Source organism: Haliotis rufescens, unplaced genomic scaffold (genome assembly GCF_023055435.1).
Source record: "Haliotis rufescens isolate VD_foot unplaced genomic scaffold, xgHalRufe1.0.p SCAF_10, whole genome shotgun sequence".
In the NCBI taxonomy this organism is placed as follows: domain Eukaryota; kingdom Metazoa; phylum Mollusca; class Gastropoda; order Lepetellida; family Haliotidae; genus Haliotis; species Haliotis rufescens.
Window position 1 is genome coordinate 10,132,210 of NW_025963780.1, and position 16,420 is coordinate 10,148,629.

Consider the following 16,420-nt stretch of genomic DNA (forward strand, 5'->3'; position numbering starts at 1 on the left):
ACAACCAAAACTACATTAATCAGATCAACCATATCACAACTAAGCACATCCTAGCTAAGGCTATCATTCTAGTCTATTATCCATTTACAAAGAGAAATAATGGCATAATTGTGAAGGGCAGTAAGAATTCTTTGTGATAAAGCATTGTAAATTGATGCACTATACAATCTTCACTCCTGATGAATTGCATATAACAGTCAACAGAATTTAATTCACCCGTTGTTGTTCCACTGGTTGTTGTTGTTCCACTGGTTGTAGTTCCACTGGTTGTTGTTCCACTGGTTGTTGTTCCACTTGTAGTGGTTGTACCACTTGTTGTGGTTGTACCACTTGTGGTGGTTGTTCCACTGGTTGTCGTTGTTCCACTTGTAGTTGTTCCTGATGAAAATAATTGACATATGTATCCCCCTTTGGAGTCTGTATTCTGTTGACTTTAGATAGTACATTTAATAATCGTTATCTTCTGACATTATATTTGATTTATTTTCCAAAACAGTGATGATTAATCCTCTTTCGAGCGTTAAACAACAAACAAATCTGACAATGCCAGGATAGTGTACAAGTGGACTCATTAAACACGATATTTTTGAAAAAGGTTTTAGTTTTAATGATTCAAAGTGACTTCTTTTAAGTATCTTTCATGAATTAATGTTAAACTGGGTTTACTTCAAACACATTGATTGTTGCATTCTTTTCCAGAAATATGGATTAGGGACATCCTTAAACACAAAGCTAATATTTACATCCTTACCTGTTGTCTCGTGCTGGCATATGACAATTTCAGATACACTACTAGTACTCGGCACAAGAATGTCTGATACTGGACCATTGACGGGAACCTGAAAATTAAGAAGCAATTTACAGTTTTCATCTAATCATCTTATGTCTTAAAACACAAATTGGAAAGGAAAGCTTACTCTCAAAAAGTATTAATTTGGAAAACATCAGCAAATTAGTACAAAGGAAGATCGGGTTTTTCTGAAGAAATAACTTAAAAAGAACTGAGAATCACTCTTCTTAGGTGTAGCATCTAAACATTAAAGAAATGATTACTTCAAAAGTAGTAGAATCTGTTGGATCTGGAGTGCCCTCAATCTTTTGGAAGACTTCAGGTTTCTTTTCTCCAGAAGGACTTTCCACTGTGACTGGATTTTCACTTGGAGTTATTTTCACGGTAGTGAGGTAAACAGGTTCACCCCCAATGGTGCCAGTGGTACTGCTGGAGGTATCAACTGGTGTACCATTGACTGTGAAGCCATCGGGTTTCTTGTCGGTTACCAAGATAATCTCATCAGTCGAAGGTTTGACAGGGAACTCAGTCGCCTGAGGAGTTCAAAGAAATACTTTATTACCTTCACTTACACACTGTTTCTGTACAAACAAACATTAAGAGGCCAATTTTCTTGGTGGTCATGTTTTCCTTAATCCAATATTCTCGTGCCTGTAGGATATTATATGTACCATTCATTCCATCAGGTTTTAAACACATTGAAAAATGTTTTGTACATTGTCTTCTCATTAAGCACATGCTCTCTACTGACATACCTGAGGGTTTGTGGTTTCCTTAGATGGCACTGAAGTGAAGATTGTTTTAGATGTGACTTTGACTGTGTCAACAAAAGGTGAGTCCTCCAATGGAATTTCCGAGAGAGGGTTGTCTGTATTACCGACTGGGGAGGATGTCGGTGCTGGTGATGGGTTCTCACTTGAGTCCATAAGATCAATCTTGTCACATGGAGTCGTTCCTGTAAATATGCCATACATCCGTGAGTTACAAAATCCTCTGTTACTATATTTTAAAACAGGTTGTATGTGTTCACAATATTCAAACTAACTAACCCAGCACATAGTGGATATTACAACCAAAACTACATTAATCAGATCAACCATATCACAACTAAGCACATCCTAGCTAAGGCTATCATTCTAGTCTATTATCCATTTACAAAGAGAAATAATGGCATAATTGTGAAGGGCAGTAAGAATTCTTTGTGATAAAGCATTGTAAATTGATGCACTATACAATCTTCACTCCTGATGAATTGCATATAACAGTCAACAGAATTTAATTCACCCGTTGTTGTTCCACTGGTTGTTGTTGTTCCACTGGTTGTAGTTCCACTGGTTGTTGTTCCACTGGTTGTTGTTCCACTTGTAGTGGTTGTACCACTTGTTGTGGTTGTACCACTTGTGGTGGTTGTTCCACTGGTTGTCGTTGTTCCACTTGTAGTTGTTCCTGATGAAAATAATTGACATATGTATCCCCCTTTGGAGTCTGTATTCTGTTGACTTTAGATAGTACATTTAATAATCGTTATCTTCTGACATTATATTTGATTTATTTTCCAAAACATTGATGATTAATCCTCTTTCGAGCGTTAAACAACAAACAAATCTGACAATGCCAGGATAGTGTACAAGTGGACTCATTAAACACGATATTTTTGAAAAAGGTTTTAGTTTTAATGATTCAAAGTGACTTCTTTTAAGTATCTTTCATGAATTAATGTTAAACTGGGTTTACTTCAAACACATTGATTGTTGCATTCTTTTCAAGAAATATGGATGAGGGACATCCTTAAACACAAAGCTAATATTTACATCCTTACCTGTTGTCTCGTGCTGGCATATGACAATTTCAGATACACTACTAGTACTCGGCACAAGAATGTCTGATACTGGACCATTGACGGGAACCTGAAAATTAAGAAGCAATTTACGGTTTTCATCTAATCATCTTATGTCTTAAAACACAAATTGGAAAGGAAAGCTTACTCTCAAAAAGTATTAATTTGGAAAACATCAGCAAATTAGTACAAAGGAAGATCGGGTTTTTCTGAAGAAATAACTTAAAAAGAACTGAGAATCACTCTTCTTAGGTGTAGCATCTAAACATTAAAGAAATGATTACTTCAAAAGTAGTAGAATCTGTTGGATCTGGAGTGCCCTCAATCTTTTGGAAGACTTCAGGTTTCTTTTCTCCAGAAGGACTTTCCACTGTGACTGGATTTTCACTTGGAGTTATTTTCACGGTAGTGAGGTAAACAGGTTCACCCCCAATGGTGCCAGTGGTACTGCTGGAGGTATCAACTGGTGTACCATTGACTGTGAAGCCATCGGGTTTCTTGTCGGTTACCAAGATAATCTCATCAGTCGAAGGTTTGACAGGGAACTCAGTCGCCTGAGGAGTTCAAAGAAATACTTTATTACCTTCACTTACACACTGTTTCTGTACAAACAAACATTAAGAGGCCAATTTTCTTGGTGGTCATGTTTTCCTTAATACAATATTCTCGTGCCTGTAGGATATTATATGTACCATTCATTCCATCAGGTTTTAAACACATTGAAAAATGTTTTGTACATTGTCTTCTCATTAAGCACATGCTCTCTAATGACATACCTGAGGGTTTGTGGTTTCCTTAGATGGCACTGAAGTGAAGATTGTTTTAGATGTGACTTTGACTGTGTCAACAAAAGGTGAGTCCTCCAATGGAATTTCCGAGAGAGGGTTGTCTGTATTACCGACTGGGGAGGATGTCGGTGCTGGTGATGGGTTCTCACTTGAGTTCATAAGATCAATCTTGTCACATGGAGTCGTTCCTGTAAATATGCCATACATCCGTGAGTTACAAAATCCTCTGTTACTTTATTTTAAAACAGGTTGTATGTGTTCACAATATTCAAACTAACTAGCCCAGCACATAGTGGATATTACAACCAAAACTACATTAATCAGATCAACCATATCACAACTAAGCACATCCTAGCTAAGGCTATCATTCTAGTCTATTATCCATTTACAAAGAGAAATAATGGCATAATTGTGAAGGGCAGTAAGAATTCTTTGTGATAAAGCATTGTAAATTGATGCACTATACAATCTTCACTCCTGATGAATTGCATATAACAGTCAACAGAATTTAATTCACCCGTTGTTGTTCCACTGGTTGTTGTTGTTCCACTGGTTGTTGTTCCACTTGTTGTAGTTCCACTGGTTGTTGTTCCACTGGTTGTTGTTCCACTTGTAGTTGTTCCTAATGGAAACGATTGAAATATGTATCCCATCTTGCAGCCTGTATTCTACTAAAACTACATAGGATATTCCATAATTGTTATCTTCTCATACTGTGTTTGATTTATTTTCCAAATCAGTGATCTTTACGCCTCTTTCGAGCATGAAACAACAAACAAATATACAAACGCAAGGATAGTGTACAAGTGGACACATTAAATCATTAAACACCATATTTCTAAAGAATCTTCAGTTTTATGTATATTTCATGAATAAGTCTGAAAAATGGACTCACTCCAATCAGATTGATGGTTGCATTATGTCCTAGAAATATAAATTAGGGACATCCTTAAACACAAAGCTAATATTTACATCCTTACCTGTTGTCTCGTGCTGGCATATGACAATTTCAGATACACTACTAGTACTCGGCACAAGAATGTCTGATACTGGACCATTGACGGGAACCTGAAAATTAAGAAGCAATTTACAGTTTTCATCTAATCATCTTATGTCTTAAACACAAATTGGAAAGGAAAGCTTATTCTCAAAAAGTATTAATTTGGAAAACATCAGCAAATTAGTACAAAGGAAGATCGGGTTTTTCTGAAGAAATAACTTAAAAAGAACTGAGAATCACTCTTCTTAGGTGTAGCATCTAAACATTAAAGAAATGATTACTTCAAAAGTAGTAGAATCTGTTGGATCTGGAGTGCCCTCAATCTTTTGGAAGACTTCAGGTTTCTTTTCTCCAGAAGGACTTTCCACTGTGACTGGATTTTCACTTGGAGTTATTTTCACGGTAGTGAGGTAAACAGGTTCACCCCCAATGGTGCCAGTGGTACTGCTGGAGGTATCAACTGGTGTACCATTGACTGTGAAGCCATCGGGTTTCTTGTCGGTTACCAAGATAATCTCATCAGTCGAAGGTTTGACAGGGAACTCAGTCGCCTGAGGAGTTCAAAGAAATACTTTATTACCTTCACTTACACACTGTTTCTGTGCAAACAAACATTAAGAGGCCAATTTTCTTGGTGGTCATGTTTTCCTTAATCCAATATTCTCGTGCCTGTAGGATATTATATGTACCATTCATTCCATCAGGTTTTATCCACATTGAAAAATGTTTTGTACATTGTCTTCTCATTTAGCACATGCTCTCTAATGACATACCTGAGGGTTTGTGGTTTCCTTAGATGGCACTGAAGTGAAGATTGTTTTAGATGTGACTTTGACTGTGTCAACAAAAGGTGAGTCCTCCAATGGAATTTCCGAGAGAGGGTTGTCTGTATTACCGACTGGGGAGGATGTCGGTGCTGGTGATGGGTTCTCACTTGAGTTCATAAGATCAATCTTGTCACATGGAGTCGTTCCTGTAAATGTGCCATACATCCGTGAGTTACAAAATCCTCTGTTACTTTATTTTAAAACAGGTTGTATGTGTTCACAATATTCAAACTAACTAACCCAGCACATAGTGGATATTACAACCAAAACTACATTAATCAGATCAACCATATCACAACTAAGCACATCCTAGCTAAGGCTATCATTCTAGTCTATTATCCATTTACAAAGAGAAATAATGGCATAATTGTGAAGGGCAGTAAGTATTCTTTGTGATAAAGCATTGTAAATTGATGCACTATACAATCTTCACTCCTGATGAATTGCATATAACAGTCAACAGAATTTAATTCACCCGTTGTTGTTCCACTTGTGGTGGTTGTTCCACTGGTTGTCGTTGTTCCACTTGTAGTTGTTCCTGTTGAAAACAATTGAAATATGTATCCCCCTTTGGAGTCTGTATTCTGTTGACTTTAGATAGTACATTTAATAATCGTTATCTTCTGACATTATATTTGATTTATTTTCCAAAACATTGATGATTAATCCTCTTTCGAGCGTTAAACAACAAACAAATCTGACAATGCCAGGATAGTGTACAAGTGGACTCATTAAACACGATATTTTTGAAAAAGGTTTTAGTTTTAATGATTCAAAGTGACTTCTTTTAAGTATCTTTCATGAATTAATGTTAAACTGGGTTTACTTCAATCACATTGATTGTTGCATTCTTTTCCAGAAATATGGATTAGGGACATCCTTAAACACAAAGCTAATATTTACATCCTTACCTGTTGTCTCGTGCTGGCATATGACAATTTCAGATACACTACTAGTGCTCGGCACAAGAATGTCTGATACTGGACCATTGACGGGAACCTGAAAATTAAGAAGCAATTTACAGTTTTCATCTAATCATCTTATGTCTTAAAACACAAATTGGAAAGGAAAGCTTACTCTCAAAAAGTATTAATTTGGAAAACATCAGCAAATTAGTACAAAGGAAGATCGGGTTTTTCTGAAGAAATAACTTAAAAAGAACTGAGAATCACTCTTCTTAGGTGTAGCATCTAAACATTAAAGAAATGATTACTTCAAAAGTAGTAGAATCTGTTGGATCTGGAGTGCCCTCAATCTTTTGGAAGACTTCAGGTTTCTTTTCTCCAGAAGGACTTTCCACTGTGACTGGATTTTCACTTGGAGTTATTTTCACGGTAGTGAGGTAAACAGGTTGACCCCCAATGGTGCCAGTGGTACTGCTGGAGGTATCAACTGGTGTACCATTGACTGTGAAGCCATCGGGTTTCTTGTCGGTTACCAAGATAATCTCATCAGTCGAAGGTTTGACAGGGAACTCAGTCGCCTGAGGAGTTCAAAGAAATACTTTATTATCTTCACTTACACACTGTTTCTGTACAAACAAACATTAAGAGGCCAACTTTCTTGGTGGTCATGTTTTCCTTAATCCAATATTCTCGTGCCTGTAGGATATTATATGTATCATTCATTCCATCAGCTTTTATCCACATTGAAAAATGTTTTGTACATTGTCTTCTCATTTAGCACATGCTCTCTAATGACATACCTGAGGGTTTGTGGTTTCCTTAGATGGCACTGAAGTGAAGATTGTTTTAGATGTGACTTTGACTGTGTCAACAAAAGGTGAGTCCTCCAATGGAATTTCCGAGAGAGGGTTGTCTGTATTACCGACTGGGGAGGATGTCGGTGCTGGTGATGGGTTCTCACTTGAGTCCATAAGATCAATCTTGTCACATGGAGTCGTTCCTGTAAATGCGCCATACATCCGTGAGTTACAAAATCCTCTGTTACTATATTTTAAAACAGGTTGTATGTGTTCACAATATTCAAACTAACTAACCCAGCACATAGTGGATATTACAACCAAAACTACATTAATCAGAACAACCATATCACAACTAAGCACATCCTAGCTAAGGCTATCATTCTAGTCTATTATCCATTTACAAAGAGAAATAATGGCATAATTGTGAAGGGCAGTAAGTATTCTTTGTGATAAAGCATTGTAAATTGATGCACTATACAATCTTCACTCCTGATGAATTGCATATAACAGTCAACAGAATTTAATTCACCCGTTGTTGTTCCACTTGTGGTGGTTGTTCCACTGGTTGTCGTTGTTCCACTTGTAGTTGTTCCTGATGAAAACAATTGAAATATGTATCCCCCTTTGGAGTCTGGATTCTGTTGACTTTAGATAGTACATTTAATAATCGTTATCTTCTGACATTATATTTGATTTATTTTCCAAAACATTGATGATTAATCCTCTTTCGAGCGTTAAACAACAAACAAATCTGACAATGCCAGGATAGTGTACAAGTGGACTCATTAAACACGATATTTTTTAAAAAGGTTTTAGTTTTAATGATTCAAAGTGACTTCTTTTAAGTATCTTTCATGAATTAATGTTAAACTGGGTTTACTTCAATCACATTGATTGTTGCATTCTTTTCCAGAAATATGGATAAGGGACATCCTTAAACTCATAGCTGATAATTACATGGAGTTGTTCCTGTAAATATATCATAAATCCATGAGTAATTTGTGTTTAAATCTTATCAAGGAAATACAACCCCCAGTCGTCTATGCAGAAGTCTGTTTGTGTGCGGATGAGCATTCCCAATCACATTGATTTCACAAAAGGCGTAAACGCCATGAATAATCTTCAAATCACCTTTGAAAACCTACTATGAACTCACGGACCTTAATGGCTGAGAATATATGTATCGAATATTGTAATGTAAAACCTGTTGTTGGCCTTGTTGTTGGCGTTGTTGTTGATGTTGGAGCTTCCGTTGTCTGACCTCCTGCTGTACCCTCTATGCATGAAAATAAAATTGACACACAAACTGTAGGCGGGTTACTATAAGGAGACACCCAAAGACATGCAACCTAAATACATATCATCTTGCAGTGACCATTGTGATCTCATCAACAATCTGCATTCACTCTTGTGATCAGATTTCTTTTAAAAAAACAATGTCATGAAGCCGCAGTCTAAGTGGATTGCTGGCACAAAACATTCATCGTCTTGATGATACTATCCTGTCTCATTTGATTAGAACAAAGTACGTCAGAGTAAATCAAATAGCTCGTGGTCTCACATAGTAAAAAGTTCAAAATAAAAATTGTTCACACACTATATTTCAATTTAATTTCATTACGCTTCAAAACACTAAGGTCCAGGGGTTTTTTTCTGCCCAATTTAAGTCTTTATCTGGGTACGGAAACAGGCCCCATAGGTTGTAATCATGTCGTCATAACTAGTAAAATCGCTATTACTGCAATCATGCAGTTTGTACTCAGTGGTATGAGTCATTACTGGTCAAAAGTTATACCCCATGGAAGAATTAAGCTTGTTTTGGAAACAAGCACATGACAGAATGGTGCCTGTCTGGTGCGACGTTTCGCCTCATGGTGCAATGTCCGTGAAATTGTTATATGGAGCTTTTTTCGATGTAAGGATAAAGCTTCAGCATGAACACTCCGGTTCTGTTATCTTTGATGGAAATGGCTGATGTCAAGAACTGGCTGTGACCGTCGTTATAAGCTCTATCACGCAGGTGTGATTTGAGCTTAGGATACTGAGAAAATTCAGAGCTGAGATAGGTGAAGATAAGCTACAAGAACACCCGAATGGAGCTATTCGGCGTTTTTCCTTGATAGCTTATCTCAACCGGCGTAGTTCTGTGGCACAACTTTGCTCATGGACAAATTTAGCATCTTTGCACGTCATTACTATGTCCTTACTCTACAGAAAATCAGAATCCAAGAGTTATCCAACTTACCCCATCCACCTGGGGACGAGGACAACCTTTTCCACAATTTCTTCTGAAGTTGTGACTAAGTGATGGACCCATGTTATATCCTGGGTTACAATTCGCAAAAATGCATGTGATAGGATTTTGCTGCTGGCTGATCCAAAGTGATTGTATATGTTCCGCTTAGTCAGCTTCTGATCTGCGGTCAACATTCTGGGTATCTATCTCTGGACAGCTTCATCATAAGAAGCGTTTCACTAAATATGGATTGTAGTGACCCAACAATGATTTTAGGAATGTATGATGAATTGTAATACTTTGGTGAGCCAAAACCATACATATCAATGATTACTAAATCAAAAGTTGTTTTGTATATCAAGTTGTCCATAAACAAGACGAATTAATAGAAATTTCTGCAAATCGATTTCTAAGAAACGACACGTGCATATAATAAAAATAGTTTTGCCATTGCCAAGGGTAAAACTTAATACGTCAGCGAGGCAGATAACAAAGGATCTTGGTGAGGTGAAATGGGGTTAACGTCGCGTCCAAGATTCTTGCACTTATATAGCGACGTGCATGCACGTGTGTGGCTGCGTGTGTGTGACTGCCGATGTATAGTGCTAGCACACTGAGATACCATGCCGCAGTTTAACATGAATACCCCAGTCAGACACAGTATACTGACTCCGAGCCGACCGGTCCTTCCTTGTTTTAGCCCCTTAATGCCGAGCGCCACACAGGGTAACAACAAGTACCATCTTTTAAAGTCTTTTGGTATGACGAGGCCGGGAATCGAACCCCGGACTTTCCGCTCTCCGGGCGGACGCTCACTAGACCACAGAGGCGGTCAGAGGATCTTGGTAAATGCCTTAATCAATTTTGATATGTGAGACGAATTCTCTCCGTTGAAGCTCACATGGACTAACTTCGGGCTGTATACTGTATTTTTAAAATGTTGTATTTTTAAAAATCATTTTATTCCATACTCGCTCAATGTATGTCAATCTACATAAAAGTTTATGTTTAACCCAGAAACACTGATCAAATTGCCTAATGAACAGAACCATCATTTGCCATATGTGGTCATGTGATAGAGATAGCACTGTGAATATGTTATTGATTGGCATATTAAAAAGTAGTTAACACCTTTTGAACGCTACTAGGCTTGCGAACGCCACAGGGAGTCTCTAGAAATGACAAATGTCTGGTGCAATCTCAACATTTTACATTTTCTAGCCATATACTATGTGCTCACCAGTAGTCGTTGTTGAGGTTGAAGTTGTTCCACTTGTGGTTGTTCCACTTGTTGTTGTTGTTCCTACAGCAAATATCAAACACATAATACATTTTTTTCATAATGCTAGAATATTAGACAATCCGAAACAATCCGAAATGGTTCGTTGGTGAACTTACTCAATAAACTACTTTTAGTCCGCATCAATGTAGATTACATGATTTGTAAATATATCTCATACTTGACAAAATAATGATACTTTCAAAACATTCGTTGTATTTACCTGTTGTTTCATGTTCACAGATATCAATACTGGAAACTGTCGCGCTTTTTGGCACAATGATGCTTTCAACAGGTCTGTTGAGACGGAACTGTTGATAAGGAACAACTGTTATTTGTAAACCAGGCGTGCGATAAAACTCGCTGTCTACCAAGAAATACCATCACTGTATAAAAATATAAGCAATAATTACTGACAACGTATTCCCTCTCTGGGATTCTGGAATAGACTCCACTTTGTGTCTTAGGAGTCAGCTAGCATGACATATTGCCTGGCTCTCATCGTTTATCATTGTGCCCCAGTGGTGGTGATCACACACTGGCTCTCATCGTTTATCATTGTGCCCCAGTGGTGGTGATCACACACTGGCTCTCATCGTTTATCATTGTGCCCCAGTGGTGGTGATCACACACTGCCTCTCATCGTTTATCATTGTGCCCCAGTGGTGGTGATCACACACTGCCTCTCATCGTTTATCATTGTGCCCCAGTGGTGGTGATCACACACTGCCTCTCATCGTTTATCATTGTGCCCCAGTGGTGGTGATCACACACTGGCTCTCATTCACTCGCTTGTTTGGTTCAGTCTTGATTATCATCAGCCCGCGGTGATACAGCTGAAATATTGCTGACTGAGACGTAAACTTAACATTGAATATCCACTTTTTTTTATAATGTAAACACTTCGTTACAAAATTCTTCTTACCTTATATAAATTGGGTTGAACTGATTCTCCTGTGACCTTTTCAAATACGGCTACTATCTCAACTCCAGCGAGCACGACCGTAACCTCGGTGCTTCCTTTAGCAATATCGACAGTTGTTATGAAAACAGAACTTCCGTCTTTTGTTCCTTGGACAACTTTTGTCGAATCGACTGGAACGTTGTTTACTCTAATGTCTGTTGAATCTTTCTTTGTAAATAAGGTTATTTCATCCGTACCAGGATCCACTGTAAAGGATTTTTCCTGGGGAAAATAGCGATACAAATTATCCAGTATTTTGTATGACATTATATACGATTTTGTCATCCAGATACAATATAATTGAAAACCTGGAGATCTTTCTATTTCGTAGAATCAATGGGCGACAGTGTAGCCAAATTGTTACATTTTTAGGGGGTTACAAGTTCACTACCCGAGTTCGATTCAATGGAAACAATGTCTGAAGACGATCTGTCATATCGATTATCACATAAAGACATTACTCACTCACTCGCTCATAGTTTCAGTACCTGATCGGTTGATGTCTTGGGTTCTAAAGGCACATAGATGTTTTCTTCTGTGGAAGTTACAGAATCCACCAGTGGTTTACCACTGAGGATAATTTCTTCCAGGGTGGCTGTAACTTCAGCAGGAGTTGGTGCAGTGGAACCATCTGTAGGTTTCATTAAGTCACTCTTCTCACAAGGTGTTGTTCCTAAATGCAACAGCAAAATCATTGCGAATTATCTTCGATACAATTTGTTATGAATCAATGAATCAGGAAGAAGGAGTGCAAAGAAAAGTATTATATCAAATTTAATCAGATAAATGAGACCATGTTCGTACCACGATGTTCATATGTTTAATCTTCTTACCATTATACAATTTCCCATACAAAATAGCTCATCAAAATGTGGGTTAAGGTCACAAACACACACACACACACACACACACACACACACACACACACACACACACACACACACACACACACACACACACACACACACACACAAACAGTTCATTGCGTGTCATCGTGTCATGTCAAGACACGATTGTGTGCACGTACGTAAGATTCTACACATTTGGTCTGATAGCAACTATAAGTACAAGCAAATATGCCATAATATTCATCTATTCATATAAGTGATTGAGCTTCTCTTTATATTTGTTTGTTTGTTTGTTTGTAGTTTAACGCCTCACTCAGAAATTTCCAGCTGTATGACGACGGTCTGTAAATAATCGAGTCTGGACCAGACTCATCATGAACATCGATCCCATAATCGCCTTTTACGGCAAGCATGGGTTGCTGAAGACCTATTCTACCCCGGAATCCTAACGGTATAAAACTCTCCACATTGTTTTTAATCTATTCCAAGAATATAAAAAGACATTGTGAGGAAGCTGTATCATGGTATACCTGTTGTTCCACTTGTGGTAGTTGTTCCACTTGTGGTAGTTGTTCCACTTGTAGTTGTTCCACTTGTGGTAGTTGTTCCACTTGTCGTTGTACCTTAGTAAATTTAAATGAATAACTCATGATAGATGTATATGTCTTTATCTTTTTATAACATGTTGATCAATATAGTTGAGCACAACATTTTGGTTGTAGATATAAATGATAGATAATCTTGTTCTCGATTTCACTAGTGGCGTCTTATGAGTCTTAAAATGTAAAATAATGAATATGTTTGTAAGTCTTAAAATATCAGTTCATGTATATGTTTGTGAGTCTTAACATGTAAGTTAATGGACAAGTTTTAAGTTTACACCTATATATGGATATTTCAATTGACTAGAACCATTAAGTACTCTCCGCAGGGATTGGTCCTAGTGGATTGGGTGGTCAGGTTCGGTGACATGGTTGATTTTACACGTCATAATACCCTGACGAAGTTAATCGTTCTTCTTAAAGGCGTTACACACCAAATAAACAAACCCGACCAGGCCAGAATATTGTGAAAGTGCACACATTGAATAATTAAACATGAATTGTATCAGAAATTTTCAGTGTTAATGACTCCATGTAATTTTTTTGTAATTTGTATCTGTAGAAGAGAGTTCCCTGAAATCAGATGGATGGTTGCATGCAGAAATATCATATCCTTCATTTTCAAGCAAAAATTACATTCCCAAGAACTATAAATTAAGGATATCCTTAAACACAAAGTCAATATATGTAGTCTTACCTGTTGTCTCGTGCTCGCATATGACAATTTCAGATACACTACTAGTACTCGGCACAAGAATGTCTGATACTGGACCATTGACGGGAACCTGAAAATTAAGAAGCAATTTACAGTTTTCATCTAATAATCCTATGTCTTAAAACACAAATTGTAAAGGAAGGCTTACTCTCAAAAAGTATTAATTTGGAAAACATCAGCACATTAGTAGAAAGGAAGATCAGGTTTTTCAGAAGGAATAACTTAAAAAAGAACTGAGAATCACTCTTCTTAGGTGTAGCATCTAAACATTAAAGAAATGATTACTTCAAAAGTAGTAGAATCTGTTGGATCTGGAGTGCCCTCAATCTTTTGGAAGACTTCAGGTTTCTTTTCTCCAGAAGGACTTTCCACTGTGACTGGATTTTCACTTGGAGTTATTTTCACGGTAGTGAGGTAAACAGGTTCACCCCCAATGGTGCCAGTGGTACTGCTGGAGGTATCAACTGGTGTACCATTGACTGTGAAGCCATCGGGTTTTTTCTCGGTTACCAAGATAATCTCATCAGTCGAAGGTTTGACAGGGAACTCAGTCACCTGAGGAGTTCAAAGAAATACTTTATTATCTTCACTTACACACTGTTTCTGTACAAACAAACATTAAGAGGCCAATTTTCTTGGTGGTCGTGTTTTCCTTAATACAATATTCTCGTGCATACTATTGAAACTACTCATCCCTGTAGGATATTATATGTATCATTCATTTTATCAGGTCTTATCCACATTGAACAATGTTTTGTACATTGTTTTCTCATTTAGCACATGCTCCATACTGACATACCTGAGGGTTTGTGGTTTCCTTAGATGGCACTGAAGTGAAGATTGTTTTAGATGTGACTTTGACTGTGTCAACAAAAGGTGAGTCCTCCAATGGAATTTCCGAGAGAGGGTTGTCTGTATTACCGACTGGGGATGATGTCGGTGCTGGTGATGGGTTCTCACTTGAGTCCATAAGATCAATCTTGTCACATGGAGTCGTTCCTGTAAAGATTCATACATTCTTGAGTCGGGTGAACGCAAAATATCATTTCATTCTTCCATTCATTCAGAAAAGAAAAATATGGCATATGTATCAAAGTGTGACAAAGCCTTGTAACTTGAGGCACAATAAAAGCTTCCAGTAAGATCTATTACATGTAAGAGTCTATATAAATGAATTCACCTGTTGTTGTTCCACTTGTAGTTGTTGTTCCACTTGTTGTTGTTGTACCACTGGTTGTGGTTGTTCCACTAGTTGTTGTACCTGGTAAGAGAAACAATTCCGAATCTCAATGACGTCAATATGCTTTGACTGTCGTCAATACAAATTTAAAATTCAGGCCTCATTGAACATTACTGATAGTAATTTTCACACAAAACATCTGAAGTCGTACCTGTTGTCTCTTGGCAAATCTTGACTTTAATAGCAAGTTCATCGACAGCGTTGTTGGGATTGGCAGACAAAATAATAAATTTTGGTCCAGAAAGTGGCACGTCCCCAGTCTGAAAAGGATGACATTCAAAATCAGATTATACCTCAACACTATTTCAGAACACTATTGCTGTAGATACATGCATTTATTTAGAAACTGGTATTAATTCCTCTGTTAAAATTATATTGATACATGCATTGATACAAATGTGTGTAACGTCTCATATCCAAGCACCCGGAATATATTACAGCTGCCCCATAACAGATCTAATGAAATGAAGCCATGCATATACACAGATGATAAACCTCGCAATACTCCCAAGTTTAGATCTGTTACTTTATTTTCAAATCATATACAGCATATTTTCAAGCTGCATGGCTCGGCATCAAAGTAATTGTTCAGCTTCATGCACAGGTGTAAAACAAAGAGGTCTGAGAAGAAAGAGAGTTCAAGAAATGTTATATTGTATGTCACTGTAGCACCTTCAGTTGTTCGACTTGTTGTTGCTGTTCAAGTTGCTGTTGTACCTGGTAAGAGGAAAGTTCAACATGTCATCTAACATTTAGATAGCATGTGAGATTAGTAATAACCGACAGTTTCAGTATGACGTGTTTTGAGAAATAAACACAAATTCTCTGGCTTGAGACTCTGAAAAGTAATTTTTGAGATGACATTAGGAGTTTACACCATGTTCGTAGACCCCACACCTCCAACGCACACGCACACACACACACACACACACACACACACACACACACACACACACACACATTGGGATGTTACACACGAGCAATGTATCACAGATCTTTAATTGAAACTACAAAACATGTCCATAATCACATACACAAAAACACAACTACATGGACTGGATAATATATCCAGTTCTTGAGATGGTAATGACTGATATAATAGAAATCATTCCTTCCTTGAACTTATCAGTTGCCATATCAGGTTTACCTGTGGTACATTTTCTTCAACAAAGGTTTCACTTCCAGGAGCCGGTGTGTATGTCCCTGCCTGAACGTCTCTGTACACGTACACCGTCTTGTCCGTGCCAGTAAGTGTTTCACTTGGAGATAGGTCAGTGTTGTCTACAAGCAAGTCGTTGAAAACTTGGAAATGTCTAACTTGAAAGGCAGGTTAGTCAAAAAGTATTATTTTCTTTATTATGCATGAAAAATCTAGGACTTTTAACAAATCATGGTGGCGCTCATGGCTATTAAGATCACCAACCGTATATCCTGTTAAAGTTTTAGCAAGAGAAATGGTTTCTTACCTTTCTTAAGAGCATCGACTCTTGGTGCATCTAGTATAACAACAATGTCCCTTTGGCCAGGAATAGTAGCAGTTGCCTGAAATAATATCGTGGCTTTCATTTGCTTCTTATTCATTAAAGGAT

General features: G+C 37.6%; 1 protein-coding gene across 1 annotated transcript in view; it reads right to left on the reverse strand.

Annotated features, from left to right (window-relative positions):
* The window catches only part of LOC124116211 (mucin-16-like), a 179,956-nt gene that overhangs the window by 117,890 nt on the left and 45,646 nt on the right, over window positions 1-16,420 (reverse strand). The window contains exons 69-99 of the mRNA XM_048386754.1: window positions 16,298-16,373; window positions 15,979-16,112; window positions 15,504-15,548; window positions 14,983-15,091; window positions 14,772-14,852; window positions 14,391-14,590; window positions 13,877-14,146; window positions 13,574-13,661; window positions 12,805-12,897; window positions 11,915-12,099; window positions 11,388-11,648; window positions 10,686-10,773; window positions 10,424-10,486; window positions 8,152-8,223; window positions 7,477-7,539; window positions 6,948-7,147; window positions 6,456-6,725; window positions 6,154-6,241; window positions 5,718-5,780; window positions 5,189-5,388; window positions 4,697-4,966; window positions 4,396-4,483; window positions 3,933-4,037; window positions 3,404-3,603; window positions 2,912-3,181; window positions 2,610-2,697; window positions 2,075-2,236; window positions 1,546-1,745; window positions 1,054-1,323; window positions 752-839; window positions 217-378 (exon numbers count right to left, since the gene is read on the reverse strand). Coding sequence (XP_048242711.1) covers window positions 217-378; window positions 752-839; window positions 1,054-1,323; window positions 1,546-1,745; window positions 2,075-2,236; window positions 2,610-2,697; window positions 2,912-3,181; window positions 3,404-3,603; window positions 3,933-4,037; window positions 4,396-4,483; window positions 4,697-4,966; window positions 5,189-5,388; window positions 5,718-5,780; window positions 6,154-6,241; window positions 6,456-6,725; window positions 6,948-7,147; window positions 7,477-7,539; window positions 8,152-8,223; window positions 10,424-10,486; window positions 10,686-10,773; window positions 11,388-11,648; window positions 11,915-12,099; window positions 12,805-12,897; window positions 13,574-13,661; window positions 13,877-14,146; window positions 14,391-14,590; window positions 14,772-14,852; window positions 14,983-15,091; window positions 15,504-15,548; window positions 15,979-16,112; window positions 16,298-16,373 — 4,552 coding nt within the window. The remainder of the gene's footprint in view (window positions 1-216; window positions 379-751; window positions 840-1,053; window positions 1,324-1,545; window positions 1,746-2,074; window positions 2,237-2,609; window positions 2,698-2,911; window positions 3,182-3,403; window positions 3,604-3,932; window positions 4,038-4,395; window positions 4,484-4,696; window positions 4,967-5,188; window positions 5,389-5,717; window positions 5,781-6,153; window positions 6,242-6,455; window positions 6,726-6,947; window positions 7,148-7,476; window positions 7,540-8,151; window positions 8,224-10,423; window positions 10,487-10,685; window positions 10,774-11,387; window positions 11,649-11,914; window positions 12,100-12,804; window positions 12,898-13,573; window positions 13,662-13,876; window positions 14,147-14,390; window positions 14,591-14,771; window positions 14,853-14,982; window positions 15,092-15,503; window positions 15,549-15,978; window positions 16,113-16,297; window positions 16,374-16,420) is intronic.